The sequence below is a fragment of the Ranitomeya imitator genome, chromosome 2, assembly GCF_032444005.1.
Source record: "Ranitomeya imitator isolate aRanImi1 chromosome 2, aRanImi1.pri, whole genome shotgun sequence".
NCBI classification, from domain to species: Eukaryota; Metazoa; Chordata; class Amphibia; order Anura; family Dendrobatidae; genus Ranitomeya; species Ranitomeya imitator.
This window is the reverse complement of record NC_091283.1, coordinates 271,272,631-271,295,099: the sequence shown is the minus strand read 5'-3', so window position 1 is coordinate 271,295,099 and position 22,469 is coordinate 271,272,631. Positions and strand designations below refer to the sequence as shown.

The following is a 22,469-nucleotide window of genomic DNA, read 5'->3' as shown; positions in this document are numbered from 1 at the left end:
GACAGCAGCTCTACAGTGACTGTAGCTCTGGAGGGACTGACTGTTGCTCTGGAGAGCCTGACTGCAGCTCTGGAGGGATTGACTGCTGCTCTGGAGGGCCTGACTGCAGCTCTGGAGAGATTGAGTGCAGTCCTGGAGAGAATGCATCGCTGGAGGCTCTGACTACTGCTCTAGAGGAACTGACTGCAGCTCTAGAGGGACTGTAGCTCTGGAGGGACTGACTGCTACTCTGAAAAGACTTACAACAGCTCTGGAGGGTCTGACTGCAGCTATGGAGGGACTGACTGCTGTACTAGAAGGACTGACTATAGCTTTGGAGGGACTGACTGCAGCTCTGAAGAGACTGATTGCAGCTCTGGAGGGTCTGACTGCAGCTTTGGGGGGTTTAACTGCTGCTATGGAGAGACTAACTGCTGCTCTGGACGGACTGCAGCTCTAGAGGGACTGACTGCTGCTCTGGAGAGACTGACTGCAGCTCTGGAAGAACTAACTGCTGCTCTGGACGGACTGCAGCTCTGGAGGGACTGACTGCAGCTCTGGAGGGTCTGCTCGCTGCTGGGGATGACAGCGCACCAGTGATGACATCAGCAGATCACAGAGGAGGCGGAGGAGGAGGACGCGGCTTCATTAAAGCCTCTGAGCCCCGCGAGCAGCATTTGCCTCTTGTGTCAGATCAGTGCTGGATGGGACCAAATCCTGGGAGCTCCGCAGCGATAGCAGAGCCGCCGGCTCCGGGACTGGATGCTGCGCGGGAGCCGCTCTGTGCTGCGTCTCTGCTGCGTCTCTGCTGGACTCGTGTGTGACTCTGGACCTGTAATAAGCGGATCATCCTCCTCCTCATCCTCCTCATCATCATGACTCTGCTGGGATGTGAGCAGTCCCTGCTGATCCGGAGCAAATTCAGATCAGGTGAGGAGTCTGGAGCAGAGACGGGGGGGGAGAGATGTAGCGGAGCCGAGCAGGTCACTGACCCCGGGATGTAGCGGAGCCGAGCAGGTCACTGACCCCGGGATGTAGCAGAGCCGAGCAGGTCACTGACCCCGGGATGTAGCAGAACCGAGCAGGTCACTGACCCCGGGATGTAGCAGAGCCGAGCAGGTCACTGACCCCGGGATGTAGCAGAGCCGAGCAGGTCACTGACCCCGGGATGTAGCAGAGCCGAGCAGGTCACTGACCCCGGGATGTAGCAGAACCGAGCAGGTCACTGACTCCGGGATGTAGCAGAGCCGAGCAGGTCACTGACTCCGGGATGTAGCAGAGCCGAGCAGGTCACTGACCCCGGGATGTAGCAGAGCCGAGCAGGTCACTGACCCCGGGATGTAGCAGAGCCGAGCAGGTCACTCACTCCAGGACGTAGCAGAACCGAGCAGGTCACTCATCCCAGGGAGTAGCAGAACCGAGCAGGTCACTCACTCCAGGACGTAGCAGAACCGAGCAGGTCACTCACTCCAGGACGTAGCAGAACCGAGCAGGTCACTCACTCCAGGACGTAGCATAACCGAGCAGGTCACTCACTCCAGGGAGTAGCAGAACCGAGCAGGTCACTCACTCCAGGGAGTAGCAGAACCGAGCAGGTCACTCACTCCAGGACGTAGCAGAGCCGAGCAAGTCACTGACTCCAGGACATAGCAGAACCGACCAAGTCACTCACCCCAGAGAGTAGCAGAACCGAGCAGGTCACTCACCCCAGGGAGTAGCAGAACCGAGCATGTCACTCACTCCAGGACGTAGCAGAACCGAGCAGGTCACTCACCCCAGGGAGTAGCAGAACCGAGCAGGTCACTCACTCCAGGACGTAGCAGAGCCGAGCAGGTCACTCACTCCAGGACGTAGCAGAACCGAGCAGGTCACTCACACCAAGACGTAGCAGAACCGAGCAGGTCACTCACTCCAGGGAGTAGCAGAACCGAGCAGGTCACTTACTCCAGGACGTAGCAGAACCGAGCAGGTCACTCACTCCAGGATGTAGCAGAACCGAGCAGGTCACTTACTCCAGGACGTAGCAGAACCGAGCAGGTCACTCACTCCAGGACGTAGCAGAACCGAGCAGGTCACTCACTCCAGGGAGTAGCAGAACCGAGCAAGTCACTCCAGGACGTTGCAGAACCGAGCAGGTCACTCACTCCAGGACGTAGCAGAACCAAGCAGGTCACTCACTCCAGGACGTAGCAGAACCAAGCAGGTCACTCACTCCAGGACGTAGCAGAACTGAGCAGGTCACTCACACCAGGACGTAGCAGAACCGAGCAGGTCACTCACTCCAGGGAGTAGCAGAACCGAGCAGGTCACTCACTCCAGGACGTAGCAGAACCGAGCAGGTCATTCACTCCAGGACGTAGCAGAACCGAGCAGGTCACTCACTCCAGGACGTAGCAGAACCGAGCAGGTCACTCACTCCAGGGAGTAGCAGAACCGAGCAGGTCACTCACTCCGGGACGTAGCGGAACCGAGCAGGTCACTCACGCCAGGACGTAGCGGAACCGAGCAGGTCACTCACTCTGGGGAGTAGCAGAACCGAGCAGGTCACTCACTCCAGGACGTAGCAGAACCGAGCAGGTCACTCACTCCAGGATGTAGCAGAACCGAGCAGGTCACTCACTCCTGGACATAGCAGAACCGAGGAGGTCACTTACGCTGATGTGGGGTCTGTGGAGATTATCTGTCTGCAGTCCTATGTAAGAGTGAGAGAACTGTACTGGGAAACTCTGTATCATGGCATATTACAAATTTAGCACTGCTACAACTGACAAACTCAGCCCTACTAGACCTATCATAGTCAGCTCTCCTACACCTGTCAGCCCTGGTATACCTGACAAACTCAGCGCTGCTACATCGGGTATAGTCAGCTCTGCTACATCTGTCAGCCCTGGTATACCTGACAAACTCAGCCCTGCTACATCTGGCATAGTCAGCTCTGCTACATCTGGCAAACTCAGCTCTGCTACACCTGACATAGTCAGCCTTGCTACACCTGACATAGTCAGCTCTGCTACACCTGACATAGTCAGCACTGCTACACCTGACATAGTCAGCCCTGCTACACCTGACATAGTCAGCCCTGCTACACCTGACATAGTCAGCCCTGCTACACCTGACATAGTCAGCCCTGCTACACCTGGCAAACTCAGCCCTGCTACATCTGGCATAGTCAGCTCTGCTACATCTGATAAACTCAACCCTGCTACATCTGGCATAGTCAGCTCTGCTACATCGGACAACCTCAGCTCTGCTACACCTGACATAGTCCTGCTACAACTGACATAGTCAGCCCTGCTGCACCTGACATAGTCAGCTCTGCTACACCTGACATAGTCCTGCTACACCTGACATAGTCGCTCTGCTACACCTGACATAGTCAGCTCTACTACACCTGACATAGTCAGCTCTGCTACACCTAACAGTCGGTCCTGCTACACCTGACATAGTCAGCTCTGCTACACCTAACATAGTCAGCCCTGCTACACCTGACATAGTCAGCTCTGCTACACCTAACATAGTCAGTCCTGCTACACCTGACATAGTCAGCTCTGCTACATCTGGCATAGTCAGATCTGCTACATCTGACAAACTCAGCCCTGCTACACCTGACATAGTCAGCCTTGCTACACCTAACATAGTCAGTCCTGCTACACCTGACATAGTCAGCAATGCTACACCTAACATAGTCAGTCCTGCTTCACCTGACATAGTCAGCTCTGCTACATCTGGCATAGTCAGCCCTGCTACACCTGACATAGTCAGCTCTGCTACACCTGACATAGTCAGCCCTGCTACACCTGACAAACTCAGCCCTGCTACATCTGGCATAGTCAGCTCTGCTACATCTGATAAACTCAACCCTGCTACATCTGGCATAGTCAGCTCTGCTACATTGGACAACCTCAGCTCTGCTACACCTGACATAGTCCTGCTACAACTGACATAGTCAGCCCTGCTACACCTGACATAGTCAGCTCTGCTACACCTGACATAGTCCTGCTACACCTGACATAGTCGCTCTGCTACACCTGACATAGTCAGCTCTGCTACACCTGACATAGTCAGCTCTGCTACATCTGACATAGTCGGTCCTGCTACACCTGACATAGTCAGCTCTGCTACACCTAACATAGTCAGCCCTGCTACACCTGACATAGTCAGCTCTGCTACACCTAACATAGTCAGTCCTGCTACACCTGACATAGTCAGCTCTGCTACATCTGGCATAGTCAGATCTGCTACATCTGACAAACTCAGCCCTGCTACACCTGACATAGTCAGCCTTGCTACACCTAACATAGCCAGTCCTGCTACACCTGGCATAGTCAGCACTGCTACACCTGACATAGTCAGCGCTGCTACATCTGACATAGTCAGCTCTGCTACACCTGACATAGTCAGCCTTGCTACACCTGACATAGTCAGCCCTGCTACACCTGGCATAGTCAGCTCTGCTACACCTGACATAGTCAGCTCTGCTACACCTGGCATAGTCAGCTCTGCTACACCTGACATAGTCAGCTCTGCTACACCTGACATAGTCAGCTCTGCTACACCTGACATAGTCAGCCCTGCTACACCTAACATAGTCAGCCCTACTACACCTAACATAGTCAGATCTGCTACATCTGACAAACTCAGCCCTGCTACACCTGGCATAGTCAGCCCTGCTACACCTGGCATAGTCAGCCCTGCTACACCTGGCATAGTCAGCCCTGCTACACTTAACATAGTCAGCTCTGCTACACCTGGCATAGTCAGCTCTGCTACACCTGGCATAGTCAGCTCTGATACACCTGACATAGTCAGCTCTGCTACACCTAACATAGTCAGCTCTGCTACACCTGGCATAGTCAGCCCTGCTACACCTAACATAGTCAGCTCTGCTACACCTGGCATAGTCAGCTCTGCTACACCTGACATAGTCAGCTCTGCTACACTTGACATAGTCAGCCCTGCTACACCTGACATAGTCAGCCTTGCTACACCTGACAGTCAGCTCTGCTACACCTGACATAGTCAGCCCTGCTACACCTGACATAGTCAGCTCTGCTACACCTGACATAGTCAGCCTTGCTACACCTGACATAGTCAGCTCTGCTACACCTGACATAGTCAGCCCTGCTACACCTGACATAGTCAGCTCTGCTACACCTGACATAGTCAGCTCTGCTACACCTGACATAGTCAGCCCTGCTACACCTGACATAGTCAGCTCTGCTACATTGACATAGTCAGCTCTGCTACACCTGACATAGTCAGCCCTGCTACACCTGACATAGTCAGCCCTGCTACACCTGACATAGTCAGCTCTGCTACACCTGGCATAGTGAGCCCTGCTACACCTGACATAGTGAGCCCTGCTACACCTGACATAGTGAGCCCTGCTACACTTGACATAGTCAGCCTTGCTACACCTGACATAGTCAGCCCTGCTACACCTGACATAGTCAGCCCTGCTACACCTGACATAGTCAGCCCTGCTACACCTGACATAGTCAGCCCTGCTACACCTGACATAGTCAGCCCTGCTACACCTGACATAGTCAGCCCTGCTACACCTGACATAGTCAGCCCTGCTACACCTGACATAGTCAGCCCTGCTACACCTGACATAGTCAGCCCTGCTACACCTGACATAGTTTAGCTCTGCTACACCTGACATAGTTTAGCTCTGCTACACCTGACACAGCTCTGCTACATCTGACATAGTCAGCCCTGCTACACCTGACATAGTCAGCCTTGCTACACCTGACATAGTCAGCCCTGCTACACCTGACACAGCTCTGCTACACCTGACATAGTCAGCTCTGCTACACCTGACATAGTCAGCACTACTACACCTGACATAGTCGGCTCTGCTACACCTGACATAGTCGGCTCTGCTACACCTGACATAGTCGGCTCTGCTACACCTGACATAGTCAGCTCTGCTACACCTAACATAGTCAGCTCTGCTACATCTGACATAGTCAGCTCTCCTACACCTGGCATAGTCAGCCCAGCTACACCTGGCATAGTCAGCCCTGCTACACCTGGCATAGTCAGCCCTGCTGCACCTGGCATAGTCAGCTCTGCTACACCTGGCATAGTCAGCTCTGCTACACCTGGCATAGTCAGCTCTGCTACACCTGGCATAGTCAGCTCTGCTACACCTGACATAGTCAGCTCTGCTAGACCTGACATAGTCAGCCCTGCTACACATAGCATAGCCAGCCCTGCTACACCTAGCATAGTCAGCCCTGCTACACCTAACATAGTCAGCTCTGCTACACCTGGCATAGTCAGCTCTGCTACACCTGACATAGTCAGCTCTGCTAGACCTGACATAGTCAGCCCTGCTACACATAGCATAGCCAGCCCTGCTACACCTAGCATAGTCAGCCCTGCTACACCTAACACAGTCAGCTCTCCTACACCTGACAGTCAGCTCTGCTACACCTGACATAGTCAGCTCTGCTACACCTGACATAGTCAGCTCTGCTACACCTGGCATAGTCAGCTCTGCTACACCTGACATAGTCAGCTCTGCTACACCTGACATAGTCAGCCCTGCTACACCTGACATAGTCAGCCCTGCTACACCTAGCATAGTCAGCCCTGCTACACCTGGCATAGTCAGCTCTGCTACACCTGACATAGTCAGCTCTGCTACACCTGACATAGTCAGCTCTGCTAGACCTGACATAGTCAGCTCTGCTACACCTGGCATAGTCAGCTCTGCTACACCTGACATAGTCAGCTCTGCTAGACCTGACATAGTCAGCTCTGCTACACCTGGCATAGTCAGCTCTGCTACACCTGGCATAGTCAGCTCTGCTACACCTGACATAGTCAGTTCTGCTAGACCTGACATAGTCAGCCCTGCTACACCTGGCATAGTCAGCTCTGCTACACCTGACATAGTCAGCCCTGCTACACCTGGCACAGTCAGCCCTGCTACACCTGACATAGTCAGCAATGCTACACCTGACATAGTCAGCCCTGCTACACCTGGCATAGTCAGCTCTGCTACACCTGACATAGTCAGCTCTGCTACACCTGACATAGTCAGCAATGCTACACCTGACATAGTCAGTCCTGCTACACCTGACATAGTCAGCCCTGCTACACCTAACATAGTCAGCTCTGCTACACCTGGCATAGTCAGCTCTGCTACACCTGGCATAGTCAGCTCTGCTACACCTGACATAGTCAGTTCTGCTAGACCTGACATAGACAGCCCTGCTAAACATACTCAGCCCTGCTACACCTGACACAGTCAGCCCTGCTACACCTGACATAGTCAGCAATGCTACACCTGACATAGTCAGTCCTGCTACACCTGACATAGTCAGCTCTCCTACACCTGACACAGTCAGCTCTGCTACACCTGACACAGTCAGCCCTGCTACACCTGACACAGTCAGCCCTGCTACACCTAGCATAGTCAGCCCTGCTACACCTAGCATAGTCAGCCCTGCTACACCTAGCATAGACAGCTCTGCTACACCTGACATAGTCAGCCCTGCTACACCTGACACAGTCAGCCCTGCTACATCTAGCATAGTCAGCCCTGCTACACCTGACATAGTCAGCCCTGCTACACCTGGCATAGTCAGCCCTGCTACACCTGACATAGTCAGCCTGCTACACCTGACATAGTCAGCTCTGCTACACCTGACATAGTCAGCACTGCTACACCTGACATAGTCAGCACTGCTACACCTGACATAGTCAGCTCTGCTACATCTGACATAGTCAGCCCTGCTACACCTGGCATAGTCAGCTCTGCTACACCTGGCATAGTCAGCTCTGCTACACCTGGCATAGTCAGCTCTGCTACACCTGGCATAGTCAGCTCTGCTACACCTGGCATAGTCAGCTCTGCTACACCTGACATAGTCAGCTCTGCTAGACCTGACATAGTCAGCTCTGCTACACCTGGCATAGTCAGCTCTGCTACACCTGGCATAGTCAGCTCTGCTACACCTGACATAGTCAGCTCTGCTAAACATAGTCAGCCCTGCTACACCTGACACAGTCAGCCCTGCTACACCTGACATAGTCAGCAATGCTACACCTGACATACTCAGTCCTGCTACACCTGACATAGTCAGCTCTCCTACACCTGACATAGTCAGCTCTGCTACACCTGACATAGTCAGCTCTGCTACACCTGACATAGTCAGCTCTGCTACACCTGACACAGTCAGCTCTGCTACATCTGACATAGTCAGCCCTGCTACACCTGACATAGTCAGCTCTGCTACACCTGACATAGTCAGCCCTGCTACACCTGACATAGTCAGCTCTGCTACACCTGACATAGTCAGCTCTCCTACACCTGACATAGTCAGCTCTGCTACACCTGGCATAGTCAGCTCTGCTACACCTGGCATAGTCAGCTCTGCTACACCTGACATAGTCAGCCCTGCTACACCTGACATAGTCAGCCCTGCTACACCTGACATAGTCAGCAATGCTACACCTGGCATAGTCAGCTCTGCTACACCTGGCATAGTCAGTCCTGCTACACCTGGCATAGTCAGCTCTGCTACACCTGGCATAGTCAGCTCTGCTACACCTGACATAGTCAGCTCTGCTACACCTGACATAGTCAGCTCTGCTACACCTGGCATAGTCAGCCCTGCTACACCTGACATAGTCAGCCCTGCTACACCTGACACAGTCAGCCTTGCTACACCTGACATAGTCAAAGTCTGATAATTTCTGACCATCTCAGCTGTGGTACAGCTTGTAAAGTCTGCACTGGTGCATCTGACATGACATGTTCAGTTCTGCTGCATCTGACTGATTTGTCTCTGCTACAACTTCCAAGTTAAATATTGTTCCACCTGACAAACTCTGCTCTACTAGAGCTTCTAAGCAGAGCTGTTCCAAGACTGACAAACTCGGCACCACTACATCTGACACATTTCAGCACACCCAAGCTTTTCTACAAATAACAAAGTCCTCTCTGCTACAGCTGACCGATCCATGCGAGCAGATGGCAAAATCAGCAGAGAAGCTTCCTGCAAATTCATTTATGCCTCGGCTGACAACCTCGGCTCTGCTCTGGCTGACAACCTTAATCCTGGTGTATCTGACAACCTCGGCTCTGCTGTAGCTGACAACCTTAATCCTGGTGTATCTGACAACCTCGGCTCTGCTGTAGCTGACAACCTTAATCCTGGTGTATCTGACAACCTCCGCTCTGCTGTAGCTGACAACCTTAATCCTGGTGTATCTGACAACCTCGTCTCTGCTGTAGCTGACAACCTTAATCCTGGTGTATCTGACAACCTCGGCTCTGCTGTAGCTGACAACCTTAATCCTGGTGTATCTGACAACCTCGGCTCTGCTGTAGCTGACAACCTTAATCCTGGTGTATCTGACAACCTCGGCTCTGCTGTAGCTGACAACCCTAATCCTGGTGTATCTGACAACCTCGGCTCTGCTGTAGCTGACAACCTTAATCCTGGTGTATCTGACAACCTCGGCTCTGCTGTAGCTGACAACCTTAATCCTGGTGTATCTGACAACCTCGGCTCTGCTGTAGCTGACAACCTTAATCCTGGTGTATCTGACAACCTCGGCTCTGCTGTAGCTGACAACCCTAATCCTGGTGTATCTGACAACCTCGGCTCTGCTGTAGCTGTCAATTGTAATCTAAGTGTATGTTACTTACTCGGCTCCGCTGTATCCAGCATCTGCGGAGCGGATCGTGCTTGCTGCAGCTGCGGAGCGATCGATCCTCTGCAGTTATTCTCAGCAATGTGCTTAGATACACTGATATACCACCTGTGCTTAGATACATACCATATATATAGTTTCTGTAATGTAGCAGAACCGAGTTTGTCAGATCCAGCAGAGCTGAATGTGCTGTTTGATGACATCACCAAAGTAAACCTATGACATCATGGAGCCTATTCCTCTCTGCTACATCTGATCTCATCTTCTCACCAGTATGCTTAGATACACCCATACTTAGATACACTATGTAGCAGGAGCGAGTATGTGGAATGTAGCAGAGCTGTGATTCCATGTAAACCTATCACCAGCTCAGCTCTGCTGCATTTGCATCTTTCGTTCCAGTTTCCAGTCGCTCTGCTAGAGATGTAGCAGAGCCGAACTTGTCCTCGAACTGTTCTGCAGTCCCATGTCACGACAGTCAGCTCTGCTACACCGCATTCTCATCAGTGCGTCCTGATTGGTTGCCTCTATGTATACAGAGGTCAAATAATCATCGACCTTTTTGAATTAACCCTTAATCTACCTCTTCCAGAAAGGGCGCCCCCACCACTCCACAGGCTGTGTCTGGTATTGTGGCTGAGGTGCAGCACGGCGCACAACCTGAGGACGGTGGGGGCGCAGTGTCCTAACTCCGGGGGACTATAACTCCCAGCAGGTCACTTGCAGGAGAGTTGTAGTCCCTCCAGGTGGCACCAATAACCAACTCACCCCATATTGCTAATTAATCCAATTAATTTGCAGAAAACAATGTCTCGGTCTGTGGATTCTTTTTTTTTTTTGTCTTGGAATGTTCTAGACTTTGGAGGGGTCCTGGGGGTCGGTGACAACCATGAAGGTGACAGTCAGATAAGGGGAGCTGTCTGCTGTCACTGACTGCAACATTAACCATGACCCAGGGGAAGAAATCTCCCAGAGCAACACTGCCCCCTAGTGGTGGAAACGCCTCCCTGCAACACTACCATCTAGGAACTTCCCATTTTGGATGCTGGCCCTTTAAATATTTGCCTTTTCTGGGCTCTTGTCCCCCATAAGCGGTGTTCTCTCCAGATGGAGCCTAATTGGTGACATTATAATCAATGCTGTACAAAAGTGTTTTTCAAAAGTGGACTTCCCCTTTAAGTGTCAGAATTTAAGGGGCAACTCGGTACAAAGCTGAAAAATTCAGGAATGACTGCCATTATCCTCTGTAACCCCTGACATGCCATGAGACACCCAGCTGAGCCTGGGGAGCTGTTTTAAAAATGATCTCTCCCCAAGGAGAAAAAAGCCTGAAGTCGGCGATGGATTAGTAATGTCTCCTCTGTGCATCGGTAGATGGAGAAGACACGACGAGTCGATCCTCCTGAGCGATGGATTAGTAATGTCTCCTCTGTGCATCGGTACATGGAGAAGACACGACGAGTCGATCCTCCTGAGCGATGGATTAGTAATGTCTCCTCTGTGCATCGGTACATGGAGAAGACACGACGAGTCGATCCTCCCGGGCGATGGATTAGTAATGTCTCCTCTGTGCATCGGTACATGGAGAAGACACGACGAGTCGATCCTCCTGAGCGATGGATTAGTAATGTCTCCTCTGTGCATCGGTACATGGAGAAGACACGACGAGTCGATCCTCCTGGGCGATGGATTAGTAATGTCTCCTCTGTGCAGTTATACATGGAGAAGACACAACGAGTCGATCCTCCCGGGCGATGGATTAGTAATGTCTCCTCTGTGCATCGGTACATGGAGAAGACACGACGAGTTGATCCTTTAGGGAGATGGATTAGTAGTGTCTCCTCTGTGCATCGGTACATGGAGAAGACACGACGAGTCAATCCTCCCGGGCGATGGATTATTAATGTCTCCTCTGTGCATCGGTACATGGAGAAGACACGACGAGTCAATCCTCCCGGGCAATGGATTAGTAATGTCTCCTCTGTGCATCGGTACATGGAGAAGACACGACGAGTTGATCCTTTAGGGAGATGGATTAGTAATGTCTCCTCTGTGCATCAGTACATGGAGAAGACACAACGAGTCGATCCTCATGGGCGATGGATTAGTAATGTCTCCTCTGTGCATCGGTACATGAAGACACGGCGAGTCGATCCTCCAGGTCGATGGATTAGTAATGTCTCCTCTGTGCATAGGTACATGGAGATGAGACGACGAGTCGATCATCCCTGGTGATGGATTAGTAATGTCTCCTCTGTGCATCGGTACATGGAGAAGACACAACGAGTCGATCATCCCTGGCGATGGATTAGTAATGTCTCCTCTGTGCATAGATACATGGAGAAGACACGACGAGTCGATCCTCCTGGATGATAGATTAGTAATGTCTCCTCTGTGCATCGGTACATGGAGAAGACACGACGAGTCGATCCTCCAGGGCGATGGATTAGTAATGTCTCTTCTGTGCATCGGTACATGTAGAAGACACGATGAGTCGATCCTCCAGGGCGATGGATTAGTAATGTCTCCTCTGTGCACCAGTACATGGAGAAGACACGACAAGTCGATCTTCCAGGGCAATGGATTAGTAATGTCTCCTCTGTGCATCGGTACATGGTGAAGACACGACAAGTGAATCTTCCAGGGCAATGGATTAGTAATGTCTCCTCTGTGCATCGGTACATAGAGAAGACCCGACGAGTCGATCCTCCCGAGCAATGCATTAAAAATGTCTCCTCTGTGCAACGATACATGGAGAAGACACGACGAGTCGATCATCCCTGGCGATGGATTAGTAATGTCTCCTCTGCATACGTACATGGAGAAGACACGACAATTCGATCATCCCTGGCGATGGATTAGTAATGTCTCCTCTGTGCATCGGTACATGGAGAAGACACGACGAGTCGATCCTCCCGGGCGATGGATTAGTAATGTCTCCTCTGTGCATCGGTACATGGAGAAGATACGACGAGTCGATCTTTCAGGGCGATGGATTAGTAGTGTCTCCTCTGTGCATCGGTACATGGAGAAGACACGACGAGTCGATCCTCCAGGGCGATGGATTAGTAATGTCTCTTCTGTGCATTGGTACATGGAGAAGACACGACGAGTCAATCCTCCCTGGCGATGGATTAGTAATGTCTCCTCTGTGCATACGTACATGGAGAAGACACGACGAGCCGATCCTCCTGGACGATGGATTAGTAATGTCTCCTCTGTGCATACGTACATGGAGAAGAGACGACGAGTCAATCCTCCTGGGCGATGGATTAGTAATGTCTCCACTGTGCATCGGTACATGGAGAAGACACGACAAGTCGATCCTCCAGGGCAATGGATTAGTAATGTCTCCTCTGTGCATCGGTACATGGAGAAGACACGACGAGCGATCCTTCAGGGCGATGGATTATTAATGTCTCCTCTGTGCATCGGTACATGGAGAAGACACGTGTCGATCCTCCCGGGCGATGGATTAGTAAAGTCTCCTCTGTGCACCAATAGATGGAGAAGACACGACGAGTCAATCCTCCCGGGCGATGGATTAGTAATGTCTCCTCTGTGCATCGGTACATGGAGAAGACACAACGAGTCGATCCTCCCGGGCGATGGATTAGTAATGTCTCCTCTGTGCATCGGTACAAGGAGAAGACACGACGAGTTGATCCTTCAGGGAGATGGATTAGTAATGTCTCCTCTGTGCACCGATACATAGAGAAGACATGACGAGTCAATCCTCCCTGGCGATGGATTAGTAATGTCTCCTCTGTGCATACGTACATGGAGAAGACACGACGAGCCGATCCTCCTGGACGATGGATTAGTAATGTCTCCTCTGTGCACAGGTACATGGAGCAGATGCGACGAGTCAATCCTCCTGGGTGATGGATTAGTAATGTCTCCTCTGTGCATCGGTACATAGAGAAGACCCGACAAGTGAATCTTCCAGGGCAATGGATTAGTAATGTCTCCTCTGTGCATCGGTACATATAGAAGACCCGACGAGTCGATCCTCCCGAGCAATGCATTAAAAATGTCTCCTCTGTGCAACGATACATGGAGAAGACACGACGAGTCGATCATCCCTGGCGATGGATTAGTAATGTCTCCTCTGCATACGTACATGGAGAAGACACGACAATTCGATCATCCCTGGCGATGGATTAGTAATGTCTCCTCTGTGCATCGGTACATGGAGAAGACACGACGAGTTGATCCTTCAGGGAGATGGATTAGTAATGTCTCCTCTGTGCACCGATACATAGAGAAGACATGACGAGTCAATCCTCCCTGGCGATGGATTAGTAATGTCTCCTCTGTGCATACGTACATGGAGAAGACACGACGAGCCGATCCTCCTGGACGATGGATTAGTAATGTCTCCTCTGTGCACAGGTACATGGAGCAGATGCGACGAGTCGATCCTCCTGGGTGATGGATTAGTAATGTCTCCTCTGTGCATACGTACATTGAGAAGAGACGACGAGTCAATCCTCCTGGGCTATGGATTAGTAATGTCTCCACTGTGCATTGGTTCATGGAAAAGACACGACAAGTCGATCCTCCAGGGCGATGGATTAGTAATGTCTCCTCTGTGCATCGGTACATGGAGAAGACACGACAAGTCGATCCTCCAGGGCAATGGATTAGTAATGTCTCCTCTGTGCATACGTACATGGAGAAGACACAAGTTGATCCTCCAGGGCAATGGATTAGTAATGTCTCCTCTGTGCATCGGTACATGGAGAAGACACGACGAGCGATCCTTCAGGGCAATGGATTAGTAATGTCTCCTCTGTGCATCGGTACATGGAGAAGATACGACGAGTTGATCCTTCAGGGTGATGGATTAGTAATGTCTCCTCTGTGCATCGGTACATGGAGAAGACACGTGTCGATCCTCCCGGGCGATGGATTAGTAAAGTCTCCTCTGTGCACCAATAGATGGAGAAGACACGACGAGTCAATCCTCCCGGGCGATGGATTAGTAATGTCTCCTCTGTGCATCGGTACATGGAGAAGACACAACGAGTCGATCCTCCCGGGCGATGGATTAGTAATGTCTCCTCTGTGCATCGGTATATGGAGAAGACACGACGAGTTGATCCTTCAGGGAGATGGATTAGTAATGTCTCCTCTGTGCACCGATACATAGAGAAGACATGACGAGTCAATCCTCCCTGGCGATGGATTAGTAATGTCTCCTCTGTGCATACGTACATGGAGAAGACACGACGAGCCGATCCTCCTGGACGATGGATTAGTAATGTCTCCTCTGTGCATACGTACATGGAGAAGAGACGACGAGTCAATCCTCCTGGGCGATGGATTAGTAATGTCTCCACTGTGCATTGGTTCATGGAAAAGACACGACAAGTCGATCCTCCAGGGCGATGGATTAGTAATGTCTCCTCTGTGCATCGGTACATGGAGAAGATACGACGAGTTGATCCTTCAGGGCGATGGATTAGTAATGTCTCCTCTGTGCATAGGTACATGGAGAAGACACGACGAGTCGATCATCCAGGGCGATGGATTACTAATGTCTCCTCTGTGCATTGGTACATGGAGAAGACACGGCGAGTCGATCCTCCAGGACAACTGATTAGTAATGTCTCCTCTGTGCACCAATACATAGAGAAGACACGACGCGTCAATCCTCCCGGTCGATGGATTAGAAATGTCTCCTCTGTGCATCGGTACATGGAGAAGACACAACGAGTTGATCCTCACGGGCGATGGATTAGTAATGTCTCCTCTGTGCATCGGTACATGGAGAAGACACAACGCGTCGATCCTCCCTGGCGATAAATTAGTAATGTCTCCTCTGTGCACCGGTACATGGAGCAGACGTGACAAGTCGATCCTCCTGGGTGATGGATTAGTAATGTCTCCTCTGTGCATCGGTACATGGAGAAGACACAACGCGTCGATCCTCCCAGTCGATGGATTAGTAATGTCTCCTCTGTGCATCGGTACATGGAGAAGACACAATGAGTCGATCCTCACGGGCGATGGATTAGTAATGTCTCCTCTGTGCATCGGTACATGGAGAAGACACAACGAGTCGATCCTCCCGGGCGATGGATTAGTAATGTCTCCTCTGAGCACCGATACATAGAGAAGACACGACGAGTCAATCCTCCCTGGCGATGGATTAGTAATGTCTCCTCTGTGCACAGGTACATGGAGCAGACGCGACGAGTTGATCCTCCTGGGCGATGGATTAGTAATGTCTCCTCTGTGCATCGGTACATGGAGAAGACACAACGCGTCGATCCTCCCAGTTGATGGATTAGTAATGTCTCCTCTGTGCATCGGTACATGGAGAAGACAGAACGAGTCGATCCTCACGGACGATGGATTAGTAATGTCTCCTCTGTGCATCGGTACATGGAGAAGACACAACGAGTCGATTCTCCCGGGCGATGGATTAGTAATGTCTTCTCTGTGCACAGGTACATGGAACAGATGCGACGAGTCGATCCTCCTGGGCGATGGATTAGTAATGTCTCCTCTGTTCGTAAGTACATGGAGAAGACACGATGAGTCGATCCTCCCAGGCAATGTATTAGTAATGTCTCCTCTGTTCCTAAGTACATGGTGAAGACACGTCGAGTCAATCCTCCCTGGCGATGGATTAGTAATGTCTTCTCTGTGCAGTGATACATGGAGTAAAAACATGACTAGTCGATCCTCCAGGGCGATGGATTAGTAAGGTCTCCTCTGTTCGTAAGTACATGGAGAAGATACGATGAGTCGATCCTCCCAGGCAATGTATTAGTAATGTCTCCTCTGTTCCTAAGTACATGGTGAAGACACGACGAGTCAATCCTCCCTGGCGATGGATTAGTAATGTCTCCTCTGTGCACAGGTACATGGAGCAGATGCGACGAGTCGATCCTCCTGGGTGATGGATTAGTAATGTCTCCTCTGTGCATACGCACATGGAGAAGACACGACGAGTCGATCCTCCAGGCCGATGGATTAGTAATGTCTCCACTGTGCATTGATACATGGAGAAGACACGACAAGTCGATCCTCCAGGGCAATGGATTAGTAATGTCTCCTCTGTGCATCGGTACATGGAGAAGACACGGCAAGTCGATCCTCCCTGGCGATGGATTAGTAATGTCTCCTCTGTGCACAGGTACATGGAGCAGATGCGACGAGTCGATCCTCCTGGGTGATGGATTAGTAATGTCTCCTCTGTGCATACGCACATGGAGAAGACACGACGAGTCGATCCTCCAGGCCGATGGATTAGTAATGTCTCCACTGTGCATTGATAAATGGAGAAGACACGACAAGTCGATCCTCCAGGGCAATGGATTAGTAATGTCTCCTCTGTGCATCGGTACATGGAGAAGACACGGCGAGTCGATCCTCCACGGCGATGGATTAGTAATGTCTCCTCTGTGCAACAATACATAGAGAAGACACAACGAGTCGATCATCCCTGGCGATGGATTAGTAATGTCTCTTCTGTATCTTTACATGAAGAAGACACGACAAGTCGATCCTCCCTGGCGATGGATTAGTAATGTCTCCTCTGTGCACCAATACATAGAAAAGACACGACAAGTCGATCCTCCCTGGCGATGGATTAGTAATGTCTCCTCTGTGCATCGGTAAATGGAGAAGACACGACGAGTCGATCCTCCAGGTTGATGGATTAGTAATGTCTCCTCTGTTCCTAAGTACATGGTGAAGACACGACGATGATTTGATCCTCCCGTGCGATGGATTAGTAATGTCTCCTCTGTGCATCGGTACATGGAGAAGACACGACGAGTCGATCCTCCAGGGTGATGGATTAGTAATTTCCCCATGTACCGATGCACAGAGGAGACGACACGACGAGTCAATCCTCACGGTCAATGGATTAGTAATGTCTCCTCTGTGCATTGGTACGTGGAGACGACACGACGAGTCGATCCTCAAGGGCAATGGATTAGTAATGTCTCCTCTGTGCATCGGTACATGGAGAAGACACAACGAGTCGATCCTCCCGGGCGATGGATTAGTAATGTCTCCTCTGAGCACCGATACATAGAGAAGACACGACGAGTCAATCCTCCCTGGCGATAAATTAGTAATGTCTCCTTTGTGCACAGGTACATGGAGCAGACGCGACGAGTCGATCCTTCAGGGCGATGGATTAGTAATGTCTCCTCTGTGCATCGTTGCATGGAGAAGATACGATGAGTCGATCCTTCAGGGCGATGGATTAGTAATGTCTTCTCTGTGCATCGGTACATGGAGAAGACACGGCGAGTCGATCCTCCAGTGTTATGATCTGGTGGCCTAGGAGCAGCATGAGACGTACTCTGGAGAAGGTGGAACCTGTACTGACCGCAAACCCTGAACTTAACAGCGCAACTAGAAGTAGCCGTGGGGGGTACCTAACACTCCCTGGACCCCTCGACACAGCCTAAGAACTAACTTCCCCTAAAGACAGAAACGGGAAAACTATCTTGCCTCAGAGAAAATCCCCAAAGGATAGACGCCCCCCACAAATATTGACTGTGAGAGGAGAGGGAAATAACATGCGCAGATATGAAATCAGAATTTAGCGTAGGAGGCCATACTAGCTAAAAAGAAAGAAAAGGACAGAGTACTATGCGGTCAGTATTAAAACACTAGAAAATATCCACCACAGAAAATACAAATCACCACATCTGACTAAAGACATGGAGGGTATATCTGCATCTCCAGAGACACAGCTTGGCTGCAAAAAATCCTTCACAAACAAAGCTGGACAAGACAAAACATGAAAATGCACCGAACTATAAGGTCCACAGCAGGTGGACAGCAAAAACAAAGCCTGAACTTATCTTTGTTGAAATGAACAGCAGAACAGGAGAGACCAGGTATGGATGTGAATCCTCCAAAAACAATGGACAACTGGCACTGACTAAAGGATAAAGCAGGGCTAAATAGCCCAGCCCAAATTGCAAAAAATAGATACACCTGATAAATGCTGCTATCCAACTACCGCAGCACTACCACTCATAACCACCGGAGGGAGCCCAAGAGCAGAATTCACAACACTCCAGGGCAATGGATTAGTAATGTCTTCTCTGTGCAACAATACATAGAGAAGACACAACGAGTCGATCATCCCTGGTGATGGATTAGTAATGTCTCCTCTGTATCTTTACATGAAGAAAACACGACGAGTCGATCCTCCAGGGCGATGGATTAGTAATGTCTCTTCTGTGCATTGGTACATGGAGAAGACACGACGAGTCAATCCTCCCTCGCGATGGATTAGTAATGTCTCCTCTGTGCATACGTACATGGAGAAGACACGACGAGCCGATCCTCCTGGACGATGGATTAGTAATGTCTCCTCTGTGCATACGTACATGGAGAAGACACGACGAGTCAATCCTCCCGGGCGATGGATTAGTAATGTCTCCTCTGTGCATCGGTACATGGAGAAGACACAACGAGTCGATCCTCCCGGGCGATGGATTAGTAATGTCTCCTCTGTGCATCGGTACAAGGAGAAGACACGACGAGTTGATCCTTCAGGGAGATGGATTAGTAATGTCTCCTCTGTGCACCGATACATAGAGAAGACATGACGAGTCAATCCTCCCTGGCGATGGATTAGTAATGTCTCCTCTGTGCATACGTACATGGAGAAGACACGACGAGCCGATCCTCCTGGACGATGGATTAGTAATGTCTCCTCTGTGCACAGGTACATGGAGCAGATGCGACGAGTCAATCCTCCTGGGTGATGGATTAGTAATGTCTCCTCTGTGCATCGGTACATAGAGAAGACCCGACAAGTGAATCTTCCAGGGCAATGGATTAGTAATGTCTCCTCTGTGCATCGGTACATATAGAAGACCCGACGAGTCGATCCTCCCGAGCAATGCATTAAAAATGTCTCCTCTGTGCAACGATACATGGAGAAGACACGACGAGTCGATCATCCCTGGCGATGGATTAGTAATGTCTCCTCTGCATACGTACATAGAGAAGACACGACAATTCGATCATCCCTGGCGATGGATTAGTAATGTCTCCTCTGTGCATCGGTACATGGAGAAGACACGACGAGTTGATCCTTCAGGGAGATGGATTAGTAATGTCTCCTCTGTGCACCGATACATAGAGAAGACATGACGAGTCAATCCTCCCTGGCGATGGATTAGTAATGTCTCCTCTGTGCATACGTACATGGAGAAGACACGACGAGCCGATCCTCCTGGACGATGGATTAGTAATGTCTCCTCTGTGCACAGGTACATGGAGCAGATGCGACGAGTCGATCCTCCTGGGTGATGGATTAGTAATGTCTCCTCTGTGCATACGTACATTGAGAAGAGACGACGAGTCAATCCTCCTGGGCTATGGATTAGTAATGTCTCCACTGTGCATTGGTTCATGGAAAAGACACGACAAGTCGATCCTCCAGGGCGATGGATTAGTAATGTCTCCTCTGTGCATCGGTACATGGAGAAGACACGACAAGTCGATCCTCCAGGGCAATGGATTAGTAATGTCTCCTCTGTGCATACGTACATGGAGAAGACACAAGTTGATCCTCCAGGGCAATGGATTAGTAATGTCTCCTCTGTGCATCGGTACATGGAGAAGACACGACGAGCGATCCTTCAGGGCAATGGATTAGTAATGTCTCCTCTGTGCATCGGTACATGGAGAAGATACGACGAGTTGATCCTTCAGGGTGATGGATTAGTAATGTCTCCTCTGTGCATCGGTACATGGAGAAGACACGTGTCGATCCTCCCGGGCGATGGATTAGTAAAGTCTCCTCTGTGCACCAATAGATGGAGAAGACACGACGAGTCAATCCTCCCGGGCGATGGATTAGTAATGTCTCCTCTGTGCATCGGTACATGGAGAAGACACAACGAGTCGATCCTCCCGGGCGATGGATTAGTAATGTCTCCTCTGTGCATCGGTATATGGAGAAGACACGACGAGTTGATCCTTCAGGGAGATGGATTAGTAATGTCTCCTCTGTGCACCGATACATAGAGAAGACATGACGAGTCAATCCTCCCTGGCGATGGATTAGTAATGTCTCCTCTGTGCATACGTACATGGAGAAGACACGACGAGCCGATCCTCCTGGACGATGGATTAGTAATGTCTCCTCTGTGCATACGTACATGGAGAAGAGACGACGAGTCAATCCTCCTGGGCGATGGATTAGTAATGTCTCCACTGTGCATTGGTTCATGGAAAAGACACGACAAGTCGATCCTCCAGGGCGATGGATTAGTAATGTCTCCTCTGTGCATCGGTACATGGAGAAGATACGACGAGTTGATCCTTCAGGGCGATGGATTAGTAATGTCTCCTCTGTGCATAGGTACATGGAGAAGACACGACGAGTCGATCATCCAGGGCGATGGATTACTAATGTCTCCTCTGTGCATTGGTACATGGAGAAGACACGGCGAGTCGATCCTCCAGGACAACTGATTAGTAATGTCTCCTCTGTGCACCAATACATAGAGAAGACACGACGCGTCAATCCTCCCGGTCGATGGATTAGAAATGTCTCCTCTGTGCATCGGTACATGGAGAAGACACAACGAGTTGATCCTCACGGGCGATGGATTAGTAATGTCTCCTCTGTGCATCGGTACATGGAGAAGACACAACGCGTCGATCCTCCCTGGCGATAAATTAGTAATGTCTCCTCTGTGCACCGGTACATGGAGCAGACGTGACAAGTCGATCCTCCTGGGTGATGGATTAGTAATGTCTCCTCTGTGCATCGGTACATGGAGAAGACACAACGCGTCGATCCTCCCAGTCGATGGATTAGTAATGTCTCCTCTGTGCATCGGTACATGGAGAAGACACAATGAGTCGATCCTCACGGGCGATGGATTAGTAATGTCTCCTCTGTGCATCGGTACATGGAGAAGACACAACGAGTCGATCCTCCCGGGCGATGGATTAGTAATGTCTCCTCTGAGCACCGATACATAGAGAAGACACGACGAGTCAATCCTCCCTGGCGATGGATTAGTAATGTCTCCTCTGTGCACAGGTACATGGAGCAGACGCGACGAGTTGATCCTCCTGGGCGATGGATTAGTAATGTCTCCTCTGTGCATCGGTACATGGAGAAGACACAACGCGTCGATCCTCCCAGTTGATGGATTAGTAATGTCTCCTCTGTGCATCGGTACATGGAGAAGACAGAACGAGTCGATCCTCACGGACGATGGATTAGTAATGTCTCCTCTGTGCATCGGTACATGGAGAAGACACAACGAGTCGATTCTCCCGGGCGATGGATTAGTAATGTCTTCTCTGTGCACAGGTACATGGAACAGATGCGACGAGTCGATCCTCCTGGGCGATGGATTAGTAATGTCTCCTCTGTTCGTAAGTACATGGAGAAGACACGATGAGTCGATCCTCCCAGGCAATGTATTAGTAATGTCTCCTCTGTTCCTAAGTACATGGTGAAGACACGACGAGTCAATCCTCCCTGGCGATGGATTAGTAATGTCTTCTCTGTGCAGTGATACATGGAGTAAAAACATGACTAGTCGATCCTCCAGGGCGATGGATTAGTAAGGTCTCCTCTGTTCGTAAGTACATGGAGAAGATACGATGAGTCGATCCTCCCAGGCAATGTATTAGTAATGTCTCCTCTGTTCCTAAGTACATGGTGAAGACACGACGAGTCAATCCTCCCTGGCGATGGATTAGTAATGTCTCCTCTGTGCACAGGTACATGGAGCAGATGCGACGAGTCGATCCTCCTGGGTGATGGATTAGTAATGTCTCCTCTGTGCATACGCACA

General features: G+C 50.6%; 1 protein-coding gene across 2 annotated transcripts in view; it reads left to right on the top strand.

Moving 5' to 3' along the window:
• The first annotated feature begins 658 nt into the window (after window positions 1–658).
• The window catches only part of MYOCD (myocardin), a 64,899-nt gene continuing 43,088 nt past the window's right edge, over window positions 659–22,469 (top strand). Inside the window, exon 1 of one of the 2 annotated variants that reach the window (XM_069749220.1) lies at window positions 659–909. In XM_069749220.1, coding sequence (XP_069605321.1) covers window positions 855–909 — 55 coding nt within the window. In that variant the 5' untranslated portion in view covers window positions 659–854. The remainder of the gene's footprint in view (window positions 910–22,469) is intronic. The other variant, XM_069749221.1, reaches the window with a different exon arrangement.